The 23931-nt window shown below is 44.9% G+C and overlaps 1 protein-coding gene across 4 annotated transcripts; it reads right to left on the bottom strand.

Moving 5' to 3' along the window:
- Positions 1-2050: 2050 nt before the first annotated feature.
- On the bottom strand, positions 2051-22067 carry FYB2 (FYN binding protein 2). 4 transcript variants are annotated; one of them, XM_052666234.1, is made up of 20 exons: positions 21947-22067; positions 18599-19268; positions 17772-17966; positions 16415-16448; positions 14622-14710; positions 13841-13869; positions 12616-12647; positions 11666-11741; positions 11184-11316; positions 9208-9325; positions 9065-9108; positions 8708-8771; positions 6927-7010; positions 6471-6499; positions 5779-5839; positions 5159-5251; positions 3504-3585; positions 2806-2962; positions 2613-2646; positions 2051-2167 (listed from the first exon to the last, which is right to left on the bottom strand). In XM_052666234.1, exons 1-20 carry the CDS (start codon positions 21977-21979, stop codon positions 2158-2160), a joined length of 2067 nt encoding a protein of 688 aa, XP_052522194.1. In that variant the 5' UTR covers positions 21980-22067; the 3' UTR covers positions 2051-2157. The 4 variants fall into 4 exon arrangements, with proteins under 4 accessions (XP_052522194.1, XP_052522190.1, XP_052522191.1 ...); XM_052666230.1 differs by lacking the exon at positions 21947-22067 and adding an exon at positions 21661-21785; XM_052666231.1 differs by lacking the exon at positions 21947-22067 and adding an exon at positions 21661-21784 and having other exon boundaries at positions 5779-5836.
- Positions 22068-23931: the final 1864 nt, after the last annotated feature.

Raw genomic sequence — 23931 nt, 5'->3', positions numbered from 1 at the left:
AATACACATCCTGAGCCAAGCCCAAAGGTTTTCTTCAGTTTTAGCATGCATCCAGTGGAGCTGATGGACCTGACTGACATAGCACTGAAATATTTTAAAGATGTTTTGCAAAAATAATCCTTCATTACAGAAAAAAAAAGAACTTGGAAGATGATTTAGGGCTTGTTCATGTATGCCTGTGATGCAAAGGGATGCAAATCCCATTAAAGCACAAAGCTGCAGCAAGCATTCCAGCATCATCCCTATCTGCACACTTCTCTAATCACAATTTTTTGCTACAACCAGCTTGATGAAATCCCTTGGATTGAGCAAATTGGAAATGTTAGCATGGTGATTTTCATTTTGAGAAGGGATGTTGAGGAGCAGGGTTTACACCGCACACGCAAATTAAGTTTTGATTTGTTGAGGATAGAGTAGCAAGGCTATTAAAAAAAAAAAAAAAAAAGGAAGACTTCAATTTCCTAAACAGCATCTTGACCTAAGTATATCCAATCTGTGGTTTAATCAAGGAAATCTAATCTAAATTGCTGAATGCAAAGCGTTTGGTATTGTCTTAAGTCAACCCATATCAAGTGATTTCTCTCCGTACGTGTGCTGGAATCCATCCATGAAGAAAAACAGCATGAGTGCATTGCAAGGCTTCCTTGTGACAAGCAAACTGCTGGCTGCAGCCAACACCAATGCAAATGTTTGTGCTTCACCACGAGAGAAGAGACTTGCAGCACATGCAGCATCATTTACAGAGGTAGCGTTGGATGAGGACAGGAGGGCAAAAAAGCAATCAGGAGTTTTCCCAATGGGATCAGCTCTAAACATGATCATGGAGGAGAGCCCCCCAGGGAGCTAACATCTACTTGGTTACTATCAGGACAGGGCCCTGGGAGGTTGGGAAAGAAGGACATACACCCCCAGCAGCTCCGTGGCCAAGCACACCCCTCAGCCCCCCAGCTCTCCATCTCCCCTGGAGAAATCTAAATATTTAGGCTGGCAAGTGTGCAAAGCTGTGCATGTTTGAAGGGGGTTGTTTTATTTCTTTTTTTTTTCTCTCTCAAGGATGGATGGAGGCCAATACACTTAATAGTAACCACATGGTAAAATAAATAAGAATGCCTGTATAGACTTGAAAGTAAATGTTAAATATTTGCTCTGTTTTTCTGATGCCTTCGATGCCAGCTTTGAAATGGCCATGCGGCAAACAGCGTTTTTATTTTGCCATGTTTTCTTAAGCCTGGAACATTTAATAATTTCTAATTAAGCCACCTACATTTTCAGGGTTATTTATGAGCGCGCCGATAGGGGGCTGGGGAGGGGCTGCACAGCACAACTATGTTCATGTCCCTTTCTGCCAAAAGCCACGTAAAAACCTTACTGGAAAACAAACTCAGAGTTCACTTTATTTTTTTTTTTTTTTCCTTTCTTCTTTTGAAAAGGCATTCACTGGGTACACCGAGGAGAAGCCATTGGCAGTTTATATTTCTCCTCCTACTTTTAGGAGCCTTTTTCTGAAAATAAGCACTCAGCATTCCGAACACAGGGACAACTGTTGGGTGCATACCTGCTGCTGTGCAGTGGGGAAGCCAGAAGGCAGCCTTCACACGGCCTGGATGCCTATGTTAGCTTGCAAAAATAAAGTACATTTCTATTGAAGGCTTTATTTACTTTTTAACTTCTTCCCCCCCCCCTTTTTTTTTTTTTTATTTTGGAAAGGTACTAGCCAACTTTTCCACTATTTTATATACTTCATACATCAAGAATGTAATAAATACCTGTTGCCCCAATACTTTCAAGATGAAAGCAAACTCAATGTCGTGTGATTGGAAACCATGTAATTCCAGCACTTAAAAAAGGACACTAAGAGACGGACATGGAGCAACTAAACTGCATAAGACCCCTCATGCAAATTTTGTAGCCATTCCAGAGGTAAACAGGGAGGTAGAAAGAGAGTAACCCTAGAAGTAACTGATGTTGAGAAACATCAGAGAAAACGTTCAAAATAGACCAAAAAATAAAAAAATAAAAAAAAAAAAGTGTCTCTTGCATGCTTACCAGAGAAAGTGTAAAAAATAAAGCTTTATTTACATAGGCATCAGCTCCCCACATCGACAAACATGGGCTCTCCCAGGCTCAAAACAGCACTTTGGGGATGCTCCGGGGCCGTCAGTACTGCCTGTCAGAAAAAGAAATTTCATACCAACAGGCACCTTGGCAATAAGAGGCTTGTTTGTAGCAATCAGCCATGGGCATGCAAAGAAATGCTGTTGTAGCAGCGAGCTTAGGGGTGTGTTTTGGCAAGGCGATGCACAGGGAGTGGATTGTGTTTGCAGCAGATATGAATTAATATGGCATATCTGAAGGCCGTGAAAGATCTCCAAACTATATAGGTCATGACTGCAAATCCATGTAACTGTAATAACAGACTAAACCAAGAAATACTTATTTAACATTTAATACTGTCTACATCAGCGTTCCCCTGGCTTCAGAAGTTTAAATCACATTCCTCTATATCTCAAATATCCGTATACAGAAGAAGAAGAAAATGTCAGAATCATCGAATGGTTTAGGTTGGAAGAGCCCTTAAAAAACGCATTGCAATAAATAAAATCCAAGTTTACCTGAAGTTCAAGTACTCCACTAGGACATACCCATCTGAGAAAAGGGGGAAAAACAGCAAATTAGTAAATTCCTGAGCAAATATAGCAGCAGTGGCTCAGCACAAAGCACGTCATATTATCTACCAAGTCAATTTGCTCCTTAAAACCAGATTGAACACTGACTGCCTGTGCCAGTGAGCTCCTACAGACTTACATCTGCCCTCTGAATTGCGGCATATCACTGCGCTGCCCTCGGTGACATCGATCACATCCAGCTGTTCTCCAGCTGTGAGCGGGAGGTCAGCTCTCCTCATGCTGGGGATGGAGCATGCAGCGGTTGCTGTGTTGATGACTCGGATCTCCTTGTCATACTGTAGACAGAGAACAAGGACAGATGTAACTCCACACTGACATGCGATGTCTCTAAGGGCAGTGAAAGGGTGAGGTTGTGAGGCTTTGCTTGGGGCAAAAGAGGGGTCTGTTGTGATAGAACAAGGGGAAAATGACTTCAAATGGAAAGAGGGCAGGTTTAGACCAGATATAAGGAAGAGGGCTTTTAGAATAAGGCTAGTCAGGCACTGAAACACATTGCACAGGGAGGTGGTGCCTGCTCCATCACTGGAGACACTCAAGCCCAGGCTGGATGGGCTCTGAGCACCTGATGGAGCCAAGGGTGCCCCTGTTCACTGTAGGGGAGTTGGGCTAGGTGGCCTCTAAGGGTCCTTTCCATCTCAAACCATTCTATGGTTCTATGAAAAGCCTGGCAACATCGCTGATGGAGATCCTAGATGAGATGATGCAGCAGGCTAGTTGGACATCTCTGCCAGTGTAGATAAAGACAAATTTTCACCATGCTTCTCTTAATCCTTCATCCTCCTCTGGCACAACAAGTGCGCAAAAACAGACACGTACCAGAAATGTTTCTCTAAATATCTTCTCTTCATTTTCCATCTTATTTTTTTCTGCATTGCTCTTCTTGAATTTAAAGATACTTCTGCACCGAGAGAGAGAAACACACACTTCTGAGCATTGTTTAAATAATCCCTGGCATTGGGAAACAGTGAGAAATGCAACCCAGAGCCTTGCTCCAGGCTTTTCTGCAATGAACACTTATGAGAGCAAAGCACACCACTCATATCACTGTTTTTCATAAAGGGGTGAGTAAGTGACTCAAACGTGTTGGTGAGCATAACTTGAGCCATTTGGTATCTGCTTTTGGACCAAGCGTGCTCCCTGTAAATGGCATGAGAACAAATAAACACTTCATCAAGGTTTTCAAATCAGTTGAGTTTTCATAGACAATTGAGTTTGCCCCCAACAATTCATCTTGTTCTGTTTTTATTTATGCTCAGACACAAAGGGTCCCTAGGTAACCTTTATTGTGAGCCATTTATGAAGAGGGGTTCAAAAGTCCTGCCTATTTCTGTTGCTTTTTTAGCTCGTGGAGCAGGATATAACCAAAGCAGAATTTTATATGGCACTGTAAAATTAAAATTGGCTCTTAAAAATATGTGAAGGGGAGCAAATGCCATGGAGATGGAGATGCCACTCTTTCTGATCTGTACACAGATTTACAGCTGTGGCATTCATTTTAAAACTAAGATAGGAGGGAGAAAAAGCAACTTGCAGTAAATAAGACAGAGTTAGCTAACTTTCATGCTCTAAATTTTAAGAGGAAGAGGAACCAAGAGTTGAAATCAAGGATTTCTAAGCTGTTAAGAGATTTGCCATTGGCAGACTCAGGCTAGAGAACCTGTGCTCTGTAAGGAGCTGATGAAATCGCATCAGCTTCCTGGTGCTCTGTACAACCATACACACGGCCCTATGCTACACAACAAGCAGTGTTTCAGCAGCCCCACACAGGAACTCTGTGGTAAGAACCCAGAAAATATATCACTGACTTCTATGTGTTTGAAGTCCCAGGGACCGGGTCACAAAAAAAACCTCAGCTGCAGTGCATATTTATCTGATCTAAAAGGGAAATGAAATTGCCTGCTTCCTATAAGAGTCTTTGCAGCACCAGTAACAAAAAGTCTTGGTTTTGCTTGTTTTCAGGCTCAAATGGTACAACAAGAGGCAACGTGGTAATTCTGGCTGGGAAAAATAAAATTGAAAAGAATTCAATACTTTAAATTAAGGGCAAGGGGACATGCAGACTGTGGGGGGGTCTTCCAAAACGAAGGGTCTTGCCAAAATGGCAACAGTTGATCGTGATTGAAGACTGAATATTTGATCAAGGGAAAAATGGAAGGGGAATGGAACTGAGCACACCAACAAAGCAGCCCAATGCACAGCAATTACACCCTATTGTCTCAGCTAAGTGGGAAGAACAGGTACAGCTCCAGCATAAGACCCATAAGGCACCCCTCACTTGCATACAGCTCAGATCCAAGAGCTTATTCTGAATTCAGGATACTTCATGAAGTTTCCTAAAAGGGCCTCGGAGCAGCAGCCAAATACTAAATGCTTAAGCAAAGGCATCCTGCTCCTGCAAGTGGCTTCAGAGAAACACAGCACGATTCAGTACAGCATTAAACATGGGAGAAAAATATAACACCCATAAAGACCTTTCCACGTCATCACTGCTTCTCCGTCGGTCCTTCACTTCTTTTGCCATCAGGAATTTTGGCATCCACGTTTTGCACTTGTCATCCTTCTCTCTGAGAGGAGGGAGGGAAAAGCACTGCACTAATTCAGGTTTTGCAAGCAGGACGCATCCCCTCCCCAAACTCAGGCTGTACAAAGCCATGATTTTCCCCTGCCTCCTCCCAGCTCCCACCCAGACGCAAACATGAGCTCGCTTTGTAGAGGCACACGCTGCCTCCACCATCATCTGGCAGCCAGGCACGAGACATGCTGTTTCCATTAACAGCAATTTTTCTGACAAGGAGCTCGCCAGGACTTCGCTGATTATCAGCACTGGGAGCTGGGCTTTTCCTTCCTTAGAAAAACGATCCCAACTTTGCCGTGTGGCAGTGAGCAGCTCACTCCTTTTCACATCTCTGGCACTATGTAATGTCAAAGAAGCATTTGGGGGGGATGTTTCTTGCCAAATTAAACACACAAGCAGAGTGCATCTGGACTGTCTCCAGAGGAGAGGGTCCTGACCTGCTCCTGACCCTCACAGCATTGTAGGGTCCCCAGAAAAGTCATCTCCTTGGCCAGTGCTGGTAGAAGCCCTCCTCACCTGGGGTCTTTTTGCTCGGTCTCAGCATCGTCGTACACCATGTCCTCCTGGGAGACATCTGCTGGCACCCAAAGGCAGCAGAAAACGTTATTGGGAAGGTAGTTCTGGATCCAGGACTCAAAGCTATTTATTGCAGAAGAGAACTGAGGGTGCTGCAAGTCACTCAACTCAAGGGGGTAAAGCCAATGCAAAAGGAAGACCCCACAGCTCCAAAGACAGGCCACGACTCCAGCACAAGGCAAGGTGCTTGGGTTTTCAAAGCCCCAGCTGCACTATCCCAGAGTTCCCACCCCAGGGATGTGGGATGTTCACTCTATCACCATCCCCAGGCTTGTGCATGGGACAGTTGGTATGCCCACCCCATTTACAGAAGGCATGATAGTCCCTTCAATGGGCAGTTACTGCCTGGAAAGCACTGAAACTTTGCAGAAAGCTGCTCTTGCTCAGCAAGGACTGCTTCGCATGTTGCCTCACAGGATATATTAAAATCTGAAGGACCAGAAAAGAACAACAACAAAACCAACAACAAAAACCACCCTTAATTGCAGTGCAATCCCATATTAAGCCTTCAGATGAACACTGACACATTATTTTCAGAGAGCCACAATGCATAAAATCTTCTCCACTGTGCAACTCACCATTTCCCTCCCCCATACACACATTCCCAAGTGCCAGACATGTATGCTGCTTACCTAAATTTGGCGCTGACATGGAAAACAACCTGAAGATAGAGGAAGAGGCTGTTAGAAACCAGCTTTCACATCAGCATTGCCCACAAAGCCATGAGTACTGACACACTGGTGGCACACCATGCTTGCTGCTGAAGCAATGCAGAACGCTTCTGGATGCACGGGGTCCCTGACACCAACAGTATTTGTCAAAAGAGAGATGTGAGGATCTTAAGTTGTGAAGTTGTGCCAGGGGATGCTGCTGTCAGACCAGCTTCTGCAGGTTTCTGACATAAAGGAAGCCACATAGATGGACCATTGGCCACATCTGCCATAACAAATCCCCATGAGTTGACAGAAGCAGTTTGAGTGTCATTTCACAGGTAAAGCTGTGCTCCTTATTCCTGCTCTCAAATTACTGCAGATACAATGGCTCAGATTTAGAGGGTGGAAAAGGCTGAGCAACCAAAGCCTGCTTACCTTAAGTTTTCCTTGAACCTGGTATTTTTCAGTTTCAATTTTTCTATCTTAAACAGCTTTCCAAATCTCTTTTGTTTTTCTGCTCTGTCCAAAATAGAAAAGATTTTTAATTAAAGAGGCTCTGAAGTATGTGAACTGCAATACTCATATCCCTTGAGAACTTGAAGCTCAGAACCTCCTCCAGCAATACATTTTAAGCCTAACAGCATAATGAGGATGAACAATGGCTCCAACGGGATGGATAAAGATGAAGGAAAAGGTGATCAATTATAATGTCCAAGATCAAATCTTTTGTTTAGCTTCAAATTTTTCAATGATAACAGGAGCTGAAATACAGAAGAGGTGAAGTCTGTTCCTGTCCTTTTCGGACCCAGATGTATTTGGAGTTAAAAAATTCACAATGAAAAGGAGAAAAAATTCCTGGCCAACCACAGCTCACATTAAAGGAGGACATCTAGAAGGTTGTTCTATGTCCCCCCTCACCACACATTTCTTTCCTACACCCTTCATGCAGACATTCCACCACATGCATTTCTCTCTCAAGCTTAGGAGAGGTTGCAAATCTGTAGTGATTTCCAATGGAAAGACCAACATAGAACCAAGATCCTCACATGGGGTCATTATCCACGCACAAGTACTATTAAAAACATTTTATATGTATGTAAAAATTTCATTAAGAGTGGTTTGGGGGGTTCAGATACTGAGTTCTGAACTCTGTGAACTTGGTCCCAGCCCCAGCTCTCTTGTAAAATTCCTTTGCAAGCTCCAGCAAGATGCATTGCTCCTCCATTTCCCCAAGAATTATCATCTGTGGAGAAGTGATGCTGTCACCTTTTAATAACTGCCCCATCACCTTCAGGGTTTCAAGTTTCCTATAGTTTTTCCCCCCCCCCTTCTCTGGCGCACACTAGATTCGAATCCAGATGCACACCAGTACGAGTCCCACATTCATAGGGGAGAAGCAGATGTACAGAAACACCTTATTATTCCTCCCACGCTACTCCTTAGAACACAGCCACCAGATGCACTCACAGTAATTGTGTGCAGCATCAGCAGCCCATGTGCCATTCCCAGAGGCTGTCTCTATTTCGTTCAAAGGGACGCAGGAAATCTGCAAGAGTAGGGAACCTCACAGAGCAAATAAGTGAAAACACAACTAAATTCAAGTTTCACCTCTTAATCCACTAAGGAAACCCTAGCAACATATAAACCTGAGGCTGCTAAACTCATTGCTTTTATAACACGCCTTCTGGAAGCAAATATCACAAGAAGCCCTGTAAAAAGGAGCAGGTTGCATGTAACATAGAACATACCAGCTGCTGGCATTAGCTCACAACCTGGGCTCCTTTCAGCTTTCCAATCGTCTGTGATCCAAAATATTTGTTGTCCCTTTTACAAGGACAATGCCTCTGTTTGTCTCTTGAGCATTTTGGCATGTGAGGAGATGCCATTTTTCAGTTACAGCTGAACAACCTTTTTGTGCAAGAGGAGGGTCAGATTGCCCTGAGTATTTCATGCGAGTAGGGCTCTAGAAGAGGAATTGTTCCACTGGATGGAGAGCGTTACAGGCTCTCATAGGAAGGCCTTGCTGCTTAGGGACATAAATTTGGTAACTGTTATTTCGTTTCCTAAATGTCAGCCAAAGGGAAAAGAGGGAGAGAAGAGAAATAAATCCACCCATACAGCAACTCCTTGCAGTTGCATTAGGAAAATAAGGCTTCCAGCCAGTACCTGGCATTCAAGATCAAGTTTGAAATTCAGGCTAGTAAACTGCAACTTACTTCTCTTTTGCTGGATTATCACTCCCAGTTTCAACATCTTCATATGTTTCTTCATAGTTGCTTCCTGAAATTTAAAACCAAGGCAGACCGTTATCACAAGTCACACTTGGTAGCAATGAGGTGAGTTTTGCTGGGTAAAATGCATCCAGGCCTTTACATATTGCCCATACAGAGGCTTCAAAGTTGCTCACATGAATTCCACACTAGATACAAACATTGCTCCCCACTGGTTTAAATGGGAATTCAAAGCTATCAGGCCAGAAGGAGACATCATGGATGTTGAAAGTTAGATGGAGGTATTCACGTCATCTCCCAAGCACCATCCAAATTAAAAGCAGCCCCGTGTGCTACACTTACTGCTGTCTGAAGCAGATGGACTTGAGGCATCTGAAGCACGGCTGCTTGAAGGCAAGAAAGAAGTATTACATGGGTATTTATGGCAGCACAATTTATAAAAGACATTTCATTTCAGCTTTAGTGAAGAGTCGATCCATACTCACAGTCTGTCTTGAAGTCCCTCAACGTCATCGTACACATCCTCTGGAGTCAGCAGGAGCTGATGATGGTTTGGTCTTGAGGTTGGTCTGTCTTCGGTTGGTTCAGGAGCACCATAGTACACTGCAAATGAGAAAGGACCTCTGCTTTAGGAGCTTTTCTGTGTCACTTTTCTCAGGTCATGGGCAACTGTTAAGGTTGACAGGCGATGCCACACTAAATGAGAGCTTTCAGGTATACTTTCCATTCTAGGAGCCCACAAAAGCCAGTACTCAGGACTACTTTCAGAAGAACTTTAAAAGACTTCAGAAAAATTTAACATTTTAAAACTTGAAGATAAAAGTTTTGCAGTATATTAAAGAAATATAAAATATCCATCAGTATTCTCAGTTATGGCAGCTTTGAGAAGGTTGCTCCTCAGCTGAAAATATCCCAGGAGAGAATTAATGCATGTTTGCAGAAATTATTGTAGGAGAGCTTAGCATGGTTGGTAGCAATGCTGAGACAAATAATGGACCAATCCATTGAGAATATACCTGTAGATATGCTGGGAAGGACAAGAGGAGGGAGAGTCTCCCAGAAAAGTCTTCCACCAGGAGATATTCATTGGAAACAAAGCATGAGAGCAGCAACTCATGAGGTTAGGTAAGATTTATTCCTCAAGGACTTTTTCAGTGGCAATAATAAATCTTTGATGTATTTAAATGAGTTAGAATAACGCAGAAATGCAGCCACAAACATAATAGCAGATGCTGTTTCTAGATGAACACAAGGGCACACAGTAGGTCTCACCAGAAATGTGCAACACCACAGAATGCTCTAGTGAATCACAGAAATTTCTGCCAAACAAGCCACTAAGAGAGCAATTCTCCTTGAAGATGAGAAGGATGAAGGGAGGGGAAACAAGTTCCCAGAGCCAGCTTCTGGTGGAGCAATAGCAGGAGGCCCACCATTAACACTTCTTAAAAACTGCCCATCAGAAACTGCTTCCAGCCATCCAAGGTCAACCAACCAGCAACATTGCTTACAGAAACAGACTCCAACCAAATTACTGTGAAGCAGTTTAAAATAAAAATGAAATAAATCCCCAGAACCACACTAATAACAACCACAGCCAATTTGCACCTTCTCCATCACACCTCTGCTCTGTCCACATCGCCCAGCATAGCAAACCTTTCTTTCACATTAACATCTTGCAGGGGCAGCCAAGTCTTAGCAGAATCACAGAAACACCAAGGTTGGAAAAGACCTGCAAGATCATCCAGTCCAACCATCCACCTCTCATCAATAGCTCTCACTAAACCATATTCCTGAACACAACATCCAAATGTTCCTTGAACACCTCCAGGGTCAGTGACTCCACCACCTCCCTGGGCTGCCCATTCCACTGCCTGACCGCTGCTGAATACAGCCCATGCACTTCTACCTGAAGCTATGGAATAGCATTTACAATCATGGCTGGCTTGGACTGTGCAGCTCAGCATCTAGAGCTGTGCACCAACCTCAGAGCATCTTGACAGGGGAAGACTGAGGTCAGATGCCATAACTGTAAAAGAAGACTCACTGGAACCACAACCATACTCCATCCTAATGAGGGACAGGAGGAGACGCCAGGCTCTCCACGTGCTCACAAGTGCTTCCACCACAAGCCTCAGCCAAATGCTCTTCTGAGACTCAATAAATTATGAGAAGCAGAGGAGGTGGATTTCAGCTCCCTTGGATAAGGGTAATCTGTTAGGAAAACAAACACCTCAATTTGAGTTATGCAGATGGTTAACCAACTTAGGAAGCTATTTGCAAAACCAAAATAAATGATTCAGACCAGAATACAAATGCACATGCAACCTTTTGCCCTGGTTTAACTAAATTGGTTCAAGAGTTGCATTCAATTTTAACATCTTTTCCCATATGGAAGAGACATTTGGGCAACAGATGGGACTGAACATTGAAGAAACACACGACAGCCAAACGAGATACTCACAGGGTTTTGCTCTGTCTTTTGCCAGCCTTTGGGGGGTACTGGTCACATCCTGCCTCATATGCAACGCCTTCATCCCACCTCTGTCATCTTCCCTGGCTTGGTCACTGAGAATTATGTATTCATTTCCACCTGGCTGAGATCAGACATCTGATTCAGTTGATTGAGTATTCAGATACAGTTTTCTGATATATGTTAATACAACATACATATAAGCAAATAAGATATCCTTCTGTGGACTTAGAAGGGTTTCACACCCTCTTTCCACGAGGGATTTCCAATTGCCATATGTGACTCCTGGCAGCATTACATGCTTTTTAGGCAGTTCTGGTTGAGTAATGGGCAAACAAAGGAAGAGATTAAAAAAAAACAACAAAACAAGTAGTTAAAGAATCAAATATTTCAATTGCTTCATCAACAAAAGAGGGTAAAAGGAGAAAATGTGAGGACATAATATGTTCTCAAGAATATGATATATCGAATACCTTCTTCACTTCCTGTTTCTCTCTTTCAAGACTTGTTTTTCCTTCTTTCTCATCCTCTACTATAGCTCTTCTGGGACTGCAAATTTCAGAAGTGGGAGAGATGTCAGAACAGAGACATTAAGTGAAGTCACTGCCACACAGATTGCTTAATGACCATGTCACAGTAGGCAGCTCATTTTCCCTTTAGTGATGTAGGTGCCCATAAACACCATTGGTACCATCAGGGCAGATCCCAATCTTAGTTTTGGATTTGGCCAGTGGTTATTCAGGGTAATAGCAATCACTCTTGTAAGAAGAGACAAGCTGAGATGACTGTTCTCTCGTAGCACCATTGGACAAGCTAGATCCATGTGCCCACAGTGATACCTGGCTCTCAAGACTTGCCTCCTGCCATGCTACATGTGATTTAGAATACATATTAAGAGAACCAGAACGTGACATCTTTCTCCCCACAGCATCTTAATGATTCCCACTGAAATGGGAAAACCCCCTTTTATCCCATGCTTCTTCAAGTCCCACCAGCGATGCAGCTTTCAACCAGTGTCAATAATTAACACCACAAGGAGTCTGAAATAGGTCACTGGTAGGGTGACATTTGATGTGGACCTTGCCTTACAGCTTCAGAGCTAGAACTGTGTTTCCCATTCTGAGAGCTCCATACCTCTCCCTTCTTAAAGTTCAGGTTTCAGTATGAAAAGACAATATGATTTTTTTATCTTTTTATTTTTTTGCCAGAGGAAAGAGACTCAGCTTCCTCCAGACACGTTTTAGAATGAAAACAAGCTAAGAAGTCTTGAGTGCTGACACCAAAGGACACGATAATTTATCCTTTTCCTGGTCACTAAATTGCACTGAAACTTCAATCTGTTTCCCAGGTGTTACAATATCCCAACTTCAACCTGGATTAGCTGTGGGTTAGAAGCAGTTTAGGAGAAAGAAAAGGAAATTACCTGGATTCACCAAAGAGAAAATTCTTCTGTTTCTAGAATAAAGAAGAGGAAAGTCTTCAGCCCCTGTGCTTTTTGTGGCAAGTCAAGCTTCTACATGGTACCTAAACTGTCATTTACTATTTAAAGAAATATTTCTTCAGAAAGCTCATAAAGCTTTTACATTTGGAACAGCCATCAGGAAAGGATGTTTCCTCTACTCTACAAGACAGAGGATATACATGTTGACAAACTGCATGGAAATAGTGTAGCGGTGCAAGGGATGAGGCTGAAAGCAATTACAGGTTGGAGAGCTTACAGAAGAGGAGGGAGAGGCTTTTATTACTTGAAAATAAAGATTTTCCAACCTTCCGTAAAACAAGGCTACAGATGAGCCACAGAACCTCTCTGCAAATCATGCATAGATAAGTGAATTTGGAAGCCTGTGCTGCTTCCTAGACAAATTGATTGCTTTGCATGTCAGCATTTGAAAGTGGAGTTCGACATTTTCCAAAGAGCAGTTTTTTCCCCTTTCAGTAGAACCAGAACCAACACCCAATCATCTTCCTGCATGAGGTGATGCTCTCTCAGCCCACTTCCTCACTGTGAGCTGTGCAGCCACACAGGGCTTCCCTGGAGACAATTCCTGCCCTGTGCAATGCATCATCCTGCAGGACATCTCCACTACCACTGGTTTTGTAGCTAGGGTAACATGAGAAGAGTCAAGCTGCAGTTTGCAGTAAGCCATCCATGCAGCAGAGGACCAGAGTCCATATGGTTGTCCCCACAGACGTTGCCCTCACTTATGAGCCAAAGCTCAAAGTGCACTTCCATGATCAGGAAGCTCAACATTGCTTTTATGCCTTCACAGAGGGATTACCAGCACCAGCTCGACTTTGGCAGGAGCTTCCAGAGCAAATTCAGTGGATTTTGCCCTCAAAATTTATGATCTTGATATCAGTGCTTGACAATTACTTGGTCTGCCACCAAGGTCCAGATGACTTTACCACTTCCTGACACTTTTGCAGAGGAAGTCAAGGGGACTGACTCTCTCCCCAGCTGTGTTTGGAAACCTCATTAATCTTCATGTCCCCTCTGCAATTTCTTATTTATTCTTTGAGAGTCTTCACAGACAGCACACATACAGAAACACTCAGCATAGAGGAAATACAAATAGCAAAAGTTTTGAGGAAGGTACATACAATATACTCAAGCCTAGAATGCCAAAACAGGCTGTGAAGAGACTCACCTTGTGTTCTTGAGGTTCTACCTTAGGTACTAAAAAAGATAATTGTGAACAGGTATTAGTTTTTAATTGACTGCACCTCACTGTATTTCATGTTGCAAACCCCAGATTTATTCCATGCTCAGCATCCAGGCACAGATTCACAAGGTCCCTCCAACCATGGTCCCTGAATTTGCTATTTAGCTTTGGCTTATGTTCAGAGGATTGCAAGCAACAATTTTGGCTAGCCACAGTTTTCATAGCCCTCGAGGCAAATCCAAAAGGGCTATGGTGAGTTTCCCCAAGGAGGCTGCTTTTCTGCCATTCTGATGGTAGATTAAAACAATGAACAGGGCAAAAGCTAACAACCTCCAAAAGCAGAAGATTTTTTTAAAAAGTGGAAGATAGAACAGTGGCAATCCTGATAGAGATTATTATACTGGGAGAAAGTAGTGGTGGAGATGGAAGTGATCCTTATGGTAAAAATACCCATTCCCAAGAAAAAATTGAGGTCTGCTTCATTGTCTTCTCTACTTTCTCTTCCCCATAGGCAATACCTTACTAATTCTCCTCATGGCAATTTTACCATACTAGAATCATCTCATAACCAAAATCCAAATTAATTTTTGATCAGTACCCCAGTCCCTCTGTCCACAAGCCAAGGGACGATACAGACAGTCATTTTTTCTCACCCAAACCAACATTCAACTGCTTTCCCAAGCCGAAGCAGCTATGTTATTCCCCTTTTTAAGGCTGTGGCCCAGACAGCATGTAATTCCTTTAAAAGTCTTGTATTGCAGAGTACCTTCAATGACACACAAGGTTGTGGTGTCCTCAGACTGATTCAGGTACATCAAGGTTTTCTCGTAATTATGCTGCTCTTCACGTTGAGTGCTGAGAGGACAAGATAAAAGAGAGAACAGGGTTGGTGTTTCTTTTTTTTTTCCTGGCCCTTTCAGTAGTCTAAAAAAATTTATTCATCTTAAGGACGAGAACTTCAAGTGCTTTGATACTGAGCCCACAAAACAGCAAAGTGAAATCAGGAATTCCTCAGAGGGAAGGGAGACCTGCATCAATGCAAGGCTCAGCTGAGCCTCCCTGTGACCCTGCACTGCTTCTCCTTGATGAATACGGGGTGTAGTTATAGGGCTCAAAACACATCAGGGGACTTTGCATTGGGATTATGGTCTTCTGCCGACAGCGATCCCTCAGGTTGAAAGGGAAGAAAAAGCCCAAGGAAATCTGAGTGCCGCATCTTTCAAACCTCTTGCAGCTACTTCAAAATAAATAGCAACCCAGTTGCGTTGTTCAGCAGGATGTTTCTTGCTTAGGCAGGAAAAAAACAGATATCAGAGAGTAAATAAAAGATCCTTGTCCAAAGCCAATGACAGACTGCATGCCAATATGGCATACACCACACAGACTCAACATTGTCTCCCCAGCCCACGTCCCTCCAGTTTCCTTTTTCCCACTTCCCTCTTGTGGCAATTCAAATTAGCACCATTCTAGAATGGGTGCAAAGATAAATATCCCAGCCCTGAGGCAGAATAGTTCCCCAGCAGCTTGGCTGAAGATCAGACCAATGTTTATAGGTACCCTGGCCCTCCATCAGACCCATAATACAGCTGGGCTGCATTGAGTGGGGTGGTGGGTCCCTGCCTGGCATTGCTGACAGCAGTGTTTATCCCCAAACGTGGGAAAGGAGCCTGGGACCAGCTGGCCCAGGAGGCAGCACCAGAGTCTCAGTGGGATTTTATTACAGGTGAGGCTCCCACTTCTGGGCTTCAGGGATGAGAACTGTTCCCATTATTTTGCTGCTATGCAATTAAACCACGTACCTGGTTAATATTTAACAAGTGACCTATTGTAAAGACCGTATCACAAGTACCCAAGCTAGATAGCTAATCTTGATGTAATGTATTACTGGGACAGCTTCCTTGTGGTGCATGACAGCTAGAGGGCTGGTTATTTTTTGACCAGATCTCCCTTGAAAAGCAAAGACTGAAAGTTAGTCACAATGTAGGTCAGGGCTGGTGGGGACATCCCCTGATTGAAGTGCACAACTTCATGTGCTGTTATCCAAAATAACTCATTGCTTGGGAACCAAAGAATGGCCCAGGTTGGAAAGGATATCAAGGATCACAAAGCACCAACCCCCCTTCCCTCTCTACAGGCAGGGCCACCAACCTCCACATTTGAGACCAGGCTGCCCAGGGCTCCATCCAACCTGGCCTTGAACACCTCCAGGGATGGGGCATCCACAACCTTTCTGGGTAGCCTGTTCCAGAACTTCACTACTCCCATAATAAAAAAGTTCCCTTTGACATCCAACCTAAATCTTCACTCCTTTAACTTAAAACTATTTCCCCTTGTTCTGAAAACACCAAAGGTGTTTGAAGAATCTGGCACTTGTTGCTCCGGTTCAGCCACTCCACTTCTCATTTTCACAGTAAATTCATGCATTCGATGGGAACATGAATACTTCCCTATGAACCAGAGCTTCTTTTGGGACAGAACCAGGAGCACCCTATGATAAACCAGAGCCATAATGCAAACTGCAGCAGCACCAGGGGGTGGGGATGCTCACCATACACTCACCTTTCGGGAATCAGGTAATCCTCTTCCTCAGCAGCTGCACACAAACACAAGGAGGATTAGTGCTCGGAGGCAACACTGCTCTCCTGCAGAAACAGAGAGGCCTTTCCTCGAGGCAGCACACAGGGACAGGCATGAAATGGGATTGCCAGGGGATGTGGCTGTGCTAATGGCATTATTTCACGTTTCCAGGCAACAACTTCAGGTCTTCCAGAGATCAATAAGTGAGCAATATCAATAGGGCATGCAAATGGTGGCACTGAAATAACTACTTCCCTCCGTGCTGTTTACACATTTAGAAAAGGTAGGTACATTAGAAAAGAGTTGCAGTGAGAACCCCTTTCTTTTCCTTTAATTTTTACTAAGCTCAGCACAGATCAGTGAGCACAGCCACAGGAAAGCCAATGACGTTTTAGCTGAGCCCATCATAGAAACACAGCTCCCTTTGAATTCAGCAAATTTGTGCCTGAAGATCTGGCTGTGATTAAGCCTCTATCTATAAAGAAACAGCACTCAATTGCTTAATAAGCAGGCCAAAATATTCCTTTACCCTACATCAATAGGGTTTTATTATGGGAAACTGAAGCTTCGCATCACTTGTTGTTGGAACACTTAATGATGTTGCCCTCAGTTGTATTTAAAAACACAAGCAGGGGATTAGCAGACCGGTTTCTACTGATTTTATTGTGCCTTCCCACAGCTGTGTGCAGGCATTTTGCAATGAGATGGGGTGATAAGATCAGTGTGCTGCAGTGTGACGGCTAGCGACAAGGTGTTCACAGCACGTTGGAGTTGCAGCTGGGGGAGAGCTGCATGGAGTGAGCCAGCCAGCACAGAACACTAGATCCTTTCCCCAAATCAGGGGCAAAAACCAGTTTCATTGAAACTGATGGGCTCTCTTTCACGTCTGAGGAAGATTTGAGAAATGAATAACAGCCTCATATTTCCACTTGCCTAATAGATATCAATAAACCACATATTTTAATTTATTTTACCCCCACTCAGCTGAAAATAATAGAAAAAGACCTTATGGCTCCCTACGAGTCCCTGAAAGGAAGTTGTAGCAAGGTGGAGATCAGTCTCTGCTTTCAGGTAACAGCAATAGGATGACTGGAAATAGCCTCAAGCTGCATCAGAGGAGGTTCAGGTTGCATAATAGGAAAAAATTTCTTCTCTAAAGAGCAGTGATGCATGGGTGTAGGTTGCCTAAGGAGTGGCAAGGTCACCATCCCTGGAAGTGTTCAAGAACTGTGGGGATGTGGCACTGGGGGACAGAGTGGACATGGTGAGGTGGGTTAGGTTTAGACTTGGTGATCTGAAAGGTCTTTTCCAACCTTTGTGATTCTATGTTATCTCTTACTTGTTTCATTTTGTCTGTGAACTGAAGGTACCATGCTTCGGAAAGAGCTGAGATCAACCTTTGGGGGTCTCAAGGGCTTCCGAGGAGCAGGACCTAGGGATGCAGCTGAAGGAAGAGGTCTTCTCTTGGGTAGTTTGCTGCCTGGGCTGTCCAGCTGCGTCCCTGCTCCCAGCTGACTGTGGGGAGGCTTTGACTCTGCTCCAAAGAAAAAACACAGGCAGTCATTACCCCTCCTTGCATTGCTGCTAGCTGTTGCATAAACGTCTCTCACCATCACTGCTTCATCCCAAGGTCACACTCACATTACACAACAGGGCTCCTACCATTCTACTGCAATGTAAGAGCAAAGATAAACGGCCACTTCTGCAGATTTTTACAGATTCAACCTGGAGAATTGGTGAAGTCACCATCTGTGGAGGTGTTCAAGAGCCATGGAGATGCAGCAGTGAGGGACGAGGTCAGTGGGCACGGTGGGGACAGGTTGGGCCTCGTGCTTAGAGTTCTTCTCCAACCTTAACAACTCTATGATTGTACAGATGTTCCCTTTTCTCAGCCTTCATTCTACTCTCAGAATTTGAACAATTTCTTAGTGCAAGGTTTTGAAAAAGAAAAAAGCAGGAGAGTCCAGTAACCTTCCCTTATCTCTGGGACCTCAGAGAAGAACAGGAGCATTCCCATGGGCTAGTTCAGCATGCACTTTGAGGGTTCCAACTTCTACTAGCCTTCAGTTCCACCTGTTGAGTTTCTGACCACCTGTACATGCTTATATCTGTCTGTATATATATATACACATACATATAATTTATAAAAATTATAGCTAACTTTACCTTTCTGGCATTGAGATTGCAATGTAGTTGCTGCAGAGCTCCCAGCAGCTTTCCCATCTCCCTGGGCTGCCTGGGCAGAAGCCAGCCCCTGAGCAGGTGGGGCTGGTGTAGGATAGCTGCTAACTGGAGGCACCTTGCTGCCGTTTGATGTGGCAGGAGCACGCAGCACCCTCTGCCCTGGTCTGGGCTGCACATAGAGGTTCATTGGCCGCATGGCTGGCAGTTCAGTACTTGCTTTCTCACCACCAGATAAAGCGTTCTGCCACATCCGTAGTGCATGGTGGAAAGAGTTCAGGAGCGGAGCATCCTCAGGGCCAGCTTGGACTGATGCTTGCTGCTCTGTGCAATAGGACACTGGATACTTTGGAGAACTGCTTTTGGGAGAGCTCAGCCCTTTCATCGAGATGTTTCCTTTGTGCTCTTCATTGTGCTCCTCTGGATCTGTGTGGCCCATCTTGGCCCTCTGGGCAATGGCAGAAGGCTGGGATGCAGGACAGGGAGGTTCACTGTGGGGTCTGGGTACCAGCACATCTGCCTTACTGTTGGGCACGCCATCACCTCTGGACTCCAATCTGGGGCAGGGCTTCTGGCAGGGCTGCACTGGCTTGGTGGCAAGGCTGGAGTCGTGCTGAAATTTGGCTCGGAGGGCTCTGAAATCAGTCACACCTTCCTGGGCAGGGAAAGACAGGAAAGCACAAAGCAGATGCTCATAGAGTAGCAACAGGCAATTTGCATGATTGTTTCAGAGAAAAAGAGGCTACGTATTCTGCTCACAGTGATGAGCATGGGGTAAGGCACTCAATTCTTCTCTCAGTCACCAATTCCACAGCCATACATGATTTTGAAATAAGGTAACTAACCAACGACACTACCTTTTGAAATGGCCTGTAACAGGCATTTTCTCCCACCCTTCTTCCCAAACATAGAATCATTGATGTTGGAAAGGACCCCCAAAATCCCCAAACCCAACCCGCACCACCACGCCCATTGACTGTCTCTCTCTGTGCCACATCCCCATGTTTCTTGAATACCCCCAGTGACGGTGACCCCACCACCACTCTGGGCAGCCTGTGCTCTTTTAGAGAATACATTTTTCCTATGATTCAACCTGAACCACCTCTCATGCAACTTGAGGCCATCACCGCTCTTCCTATCACTGTTACCTAGGAGCAGAGGCAGACCCCCACCTCTCTACAACCTCCTTTCAGCTGTCCCATTCTACAGGAAGGAGTCCGTGGGTTTTGCCTGCAATTCTGTGGCTTAAACCCAGCCACAAACTGAACTAAGGAGAAAATATGAAGAACAATTTATGAGCTACTTAAGCCCTTCAACTGCTCTATAACTTTTTATATGCCATGATTACATTAGGTGCACTACTCCAGCAGCTTAGTTCAGCACGGAGGACTGCAGGGCTTCGTGAGGGCCTGTCCAATGAGGAAATTGGAAAAAATTATCTAGGACAGAACTTCGTTATTCTGAAAAAAGCCCCAGCCTTAAGTGTTAAGGCAGAACAGATGAATAGAATACTGAGGTTTTATTGCATTTAATTGCGCGATTTATTAAACACTGACAATTTCTCTTGAATGACCCCTTTCACTAACTTTATTACTTTCACAGGGCAGTGCATGATGTAAAGAGCCAGCCCTTGGTGGGGGGGGAAAGGGAGCGGGCTGAATTGCTCCAATTATATTTCATATTAGCGGTCAGCAACGCGATGCCACGTGAGCTGCTTAGACATAACACAGCAGAGAGCCCAAGGGGAATGGGAGCTTTCAGAGGCTCAGGGAGGATGAAGAGGGTTTAAAACAAACCCCACGTGCACCAGATCTCTGCAGCAACTCCAGACAGGAAATAAAGCGGCGTGGTGTGCCCTAATGCAATAGCACTGAGCTTCTGCACATGCTCGAGCCACAGTTGAAGAGTTCAGCGCTGTTTACCTCCCCTCACCAGTTTTCTTTTGTTCCTGTAACATGTAGTTCCACACTCGTGCCCTTGGAGACAGAGAAAACAGAAAGGAAAAAGTACCCACGTGCCTGTGCCCAGCACTGTGAGCGAGAGAACTTGTAAAATGGGATTTTTGGCCAAGCACTCATTGCAACAAGGTTCCCCTTCCTCTATCGACTTGTTATTCCTCTTTCCTCCACGTAGCAGCTAGTTAAAGGGAGAGCTATCACTTCTTGATGCATCCTACAGCATTCCTATGGGTGCCCCATCCCTGAAGGTGCCCAAAGCCAGGCTGGATGAGACCACGGGCAGCCTAATCTGATGTGACAACCAAGCCACAGCAGGGTGGTTGGGGCTGGATGACCTCTGAGATCCCTTTCAACCCAAGCCATTCCATGATCCTACAATCCCCAATTTCTGCACATAGCTGAGGTGCAGTGAGTTTTCTAAGTCTCTGCAGAGTGCTTTCCAGCCATGGGAGGAGTTGTACAGTTTGGATGAGAGAAGTGGGCAAAGCGAGGAGAATCTGATAATAAATTAGAGGGCTCACAGTATGCATTACTGCTACATCTGGCCAAATAATTCACCAGGAATAATAACACACTTGGCAAAGGAGCATGCAAATTGAGAGAGGGAGAGAACAAAAAGGAAACAAACTTTTCCTGGCCGGAAAGCACTGAGCATTACAGAGTCAGGGGACAGCTAAACTTTCCATATTTTCTCCCTATAAATAAAACAATCTTCTAGCATTAATATCATTCTAGGAAGCAGAATAAAGCCCAGCTTAGGGTTTCAATAAGGACATTTTTCTGAAGGAGCAGAAGTTGAAGCTCTGTGCTGACACAAGGACTGACCAAAAGAGCTCTGGGTTTTCTCCTTTCATAAAAACAACGGACCCAGGTAGAGGGACCCTGTGAGATGTGGGGCAGCAAAGAGGAAGGCTGCTTGCCCCCATGCTACCTTCATCCCCCCTGTCTCCATCACTAGGGGTGCTCCCATGAATCGATGTATAACCAGCACTGCCCTCTGCCCACACACCTGGAGCCATGCCCACGCTGCAGGCACTGACTGTTCATTAACTCCCTGACTTCCAAACAATTGCAAAAATTATAACCTACCTCTACATTCCAATACACTAAGATGAAGCAACTGTAGCTCATCTCAGAGCACAACTGGAAAACTAAAAGCAGCACCAGGAGCCCCTCGGCACCCTGCTTTGGGGAAGGAAAACATCCCTGCGCGGTCTCACAGAGAGCAGACACAGCATTGGGAACACCCACCTAATCTGATGACGGAGGCACAAGCCGGAACTCTACACATTAACGGTGGGAAACAGAGCAGCAAGCACTCCTTGTGGCTCACCCTCTGCTGTGGAAGGGGCAAAGGGAGCAACTCTATACTCACCACATCCATGGCCCCACCGCCCAGCACCGGCATCACCCATTCGCCACCCTTCTGCAGCCCAGTGAGCCTGAACACTCACACCTGGACCTCGACTCTGCCCCCAGTGTGGGAAGAGCCTCACCTGGGCTGGGCTGCTGCTCAGCCCTTCCCACTCATCTCATCAGCCCTCCAGCTGAGCGAAACTTTGCATTCTGCAAACAGTGGGTTGGGCAGTTTGAAGTCCAGCTTTCGGTTTCACCTTTGTCTCCAGCGCTGGAAAGGAACACTCAGCAGGATCGCACGTAGCTCTCGACTTCATCTCTTGCAAACTGACCAAATACAGAATCATAGAATGGTTTGAGGTGGAAGGGACTCTTAAAGGCCATCTGGTCCCATGCCCCTGCACTGAACAGGGACACCCACAGCTCCATCAAGTGTCAGATTCCCATCCAGCCTGACCTTGGGTTTCTCCCATCACCTCTCTGCACAACCTGTGCCAGTGCCTCACTGCCCTTTTTTTGCTGAGAAGTGGGGAAAAATAAATAAATATAAATATAAAAATAATAAATACTTGGTCATTGGAGACATGACTCAAAGAGTGAGTCTTGCTTACTCCACATGAAAAGCTCTGCTGCTGCATGGTAGTCTCAGGAAGAAAGAGGGATCCCACAGAGCAGTGTGCTGGCAGGGAAGTCCCCCTGGCCCAACTTGGTGTCACAGAGTGCTTAGAATGAATGGTGACTTTGTGCACAGCAAGCTGGGGAGGATTTATGAGCTGCCCAATGGGGGCCCTAAATTAAAGCAGTGCTAGGGAATGAGGAGGTTGTGACTTCAGAGCCAGTGTCTTGGGGAAAAGGACAGGGCTTGCATAGAGAAACCAGGCAGAGACATCTGGAGACAGCAAAACAGGACTAATTCCTGCCGGGATACCAGAAGAAATGCAATGAATCTGTTGGATAGCCCTTCCTCTCCTACCACATCTCTTCCTGCAGCCAAACACTGCCTAACTGGAGCATCTTCCAGGAGAAGGAACTTAAAGTCATATTTTTTAAAATCAGAATTTTATGGTTTGGATTTCCATTTTGCAGTAAATCAATTAGCATCTTAGACAACGGTCCACAGAATGAGAGCTCAGCAGTCAACAAATAAATGCATTTCTCCTTCTTTCTTTTCCTTTGTGACCAATAGAACTCACTATACGTTATAGGTGCATTATACAGGTCTGCGCCAATCCCTTTTTTTTTTTTTACTTCTTGATTTCACAAAGGTATTTCGGTTCTGATTTGCCCTTATTCTGTGCCCGGAAGCCTTCCCCACACATCTCAGCCCTGCTGCCAGGAGCAGCTATCGCAGGGCTCCAGCAGAGGGGGAGAGAGGACCGCTGGTGCCTCCATCACAGCAATCAATGAGAAACCGAAGAAAATACAGTATTATCAAGCCCTGTGTTCACTTTCTTTTCTGGGACAGGATGAAATGCAGCTCCAGTGAGGCCAACATATGTGCTTGTGGGGCTAATTCTCAAGTTCTGTGTCAAGCTCACCTATAACAGTCAAGAAAGTGCATTTAAATGTATTCTCATGTTCCGGGGTTTTTATCCACCCAAGTTACACAGTTGTCTCCAATCCCACAAACACTTCAGTGCATGCTTCTTTTTAAGTGCTGTAAGTCAAAGACTTGTCCCTGTGTTTAAGGCCTCTTGTGCTGGCTGCTCCAGACCCTCTGAGAGCCATGAGTGCTAGCAATGGGGCTACAATGGCCATCTGGTCCTTAAAAGGACCATTCCTACACATCTCACAGCCATTGGGTCAGTAACTGGGATGCCTGTTCCACCAGCACACAGTGACACAGAGCACTGGTGGCCTCTCTCAAAGCACTGCCTCACCACCAGTCCAAAGTCAGTGTGAAACGGCAGGGCTTGCAAGGGCAAAGCTCCAATCCCAGGGCCCAATCTCTTGATCTCACCTTACTGAACATCTCTGTAACCTCTCCACCTTGCAACAATCTCT

The sequence above is a fragment of the Tympanuchus pallidicinctus genome, unplaced genomic scaffold, assembly GCF_026119805.1.
Source record: "Tympanuchus pallidicinctus isolate F22 unplaced genomic scaffold, pur_lepc_1.0 scaffold7, whole genome shotgun sequence".
NCBI lineage: Eukaryota > Metazoa > Chordata > Aves > Galliformes > Phasianidae > Tympanuchus > Tympanuchus pallidicinctus.
This window is presented reverse-complemented; position numbering and strand designations above follow the sequence as displayed.

Coding starts and splice junctions, on each gene's coding strand:
- FYB2 (XM_052666230.1), bottom strand. CDS start 21,702: ATGAGCTACAGTTGCTTCATCTTAGTGTATTGGAATGTAGAG. Junction 13,870..14,621: donor AACCTTGTGTGTCATTGAAG/GTACTCTGCAAT, acceptor TATCTTTTTTAG/TACCTAAGGTAGAACCTCAA. Junction 2,963..3,503: donor TATTTAGAGAAACATTTCTG/GTACGTGTCTGT, acceptor CTCTGTCTACAG/TATGACAAGGAGATCCGAGT.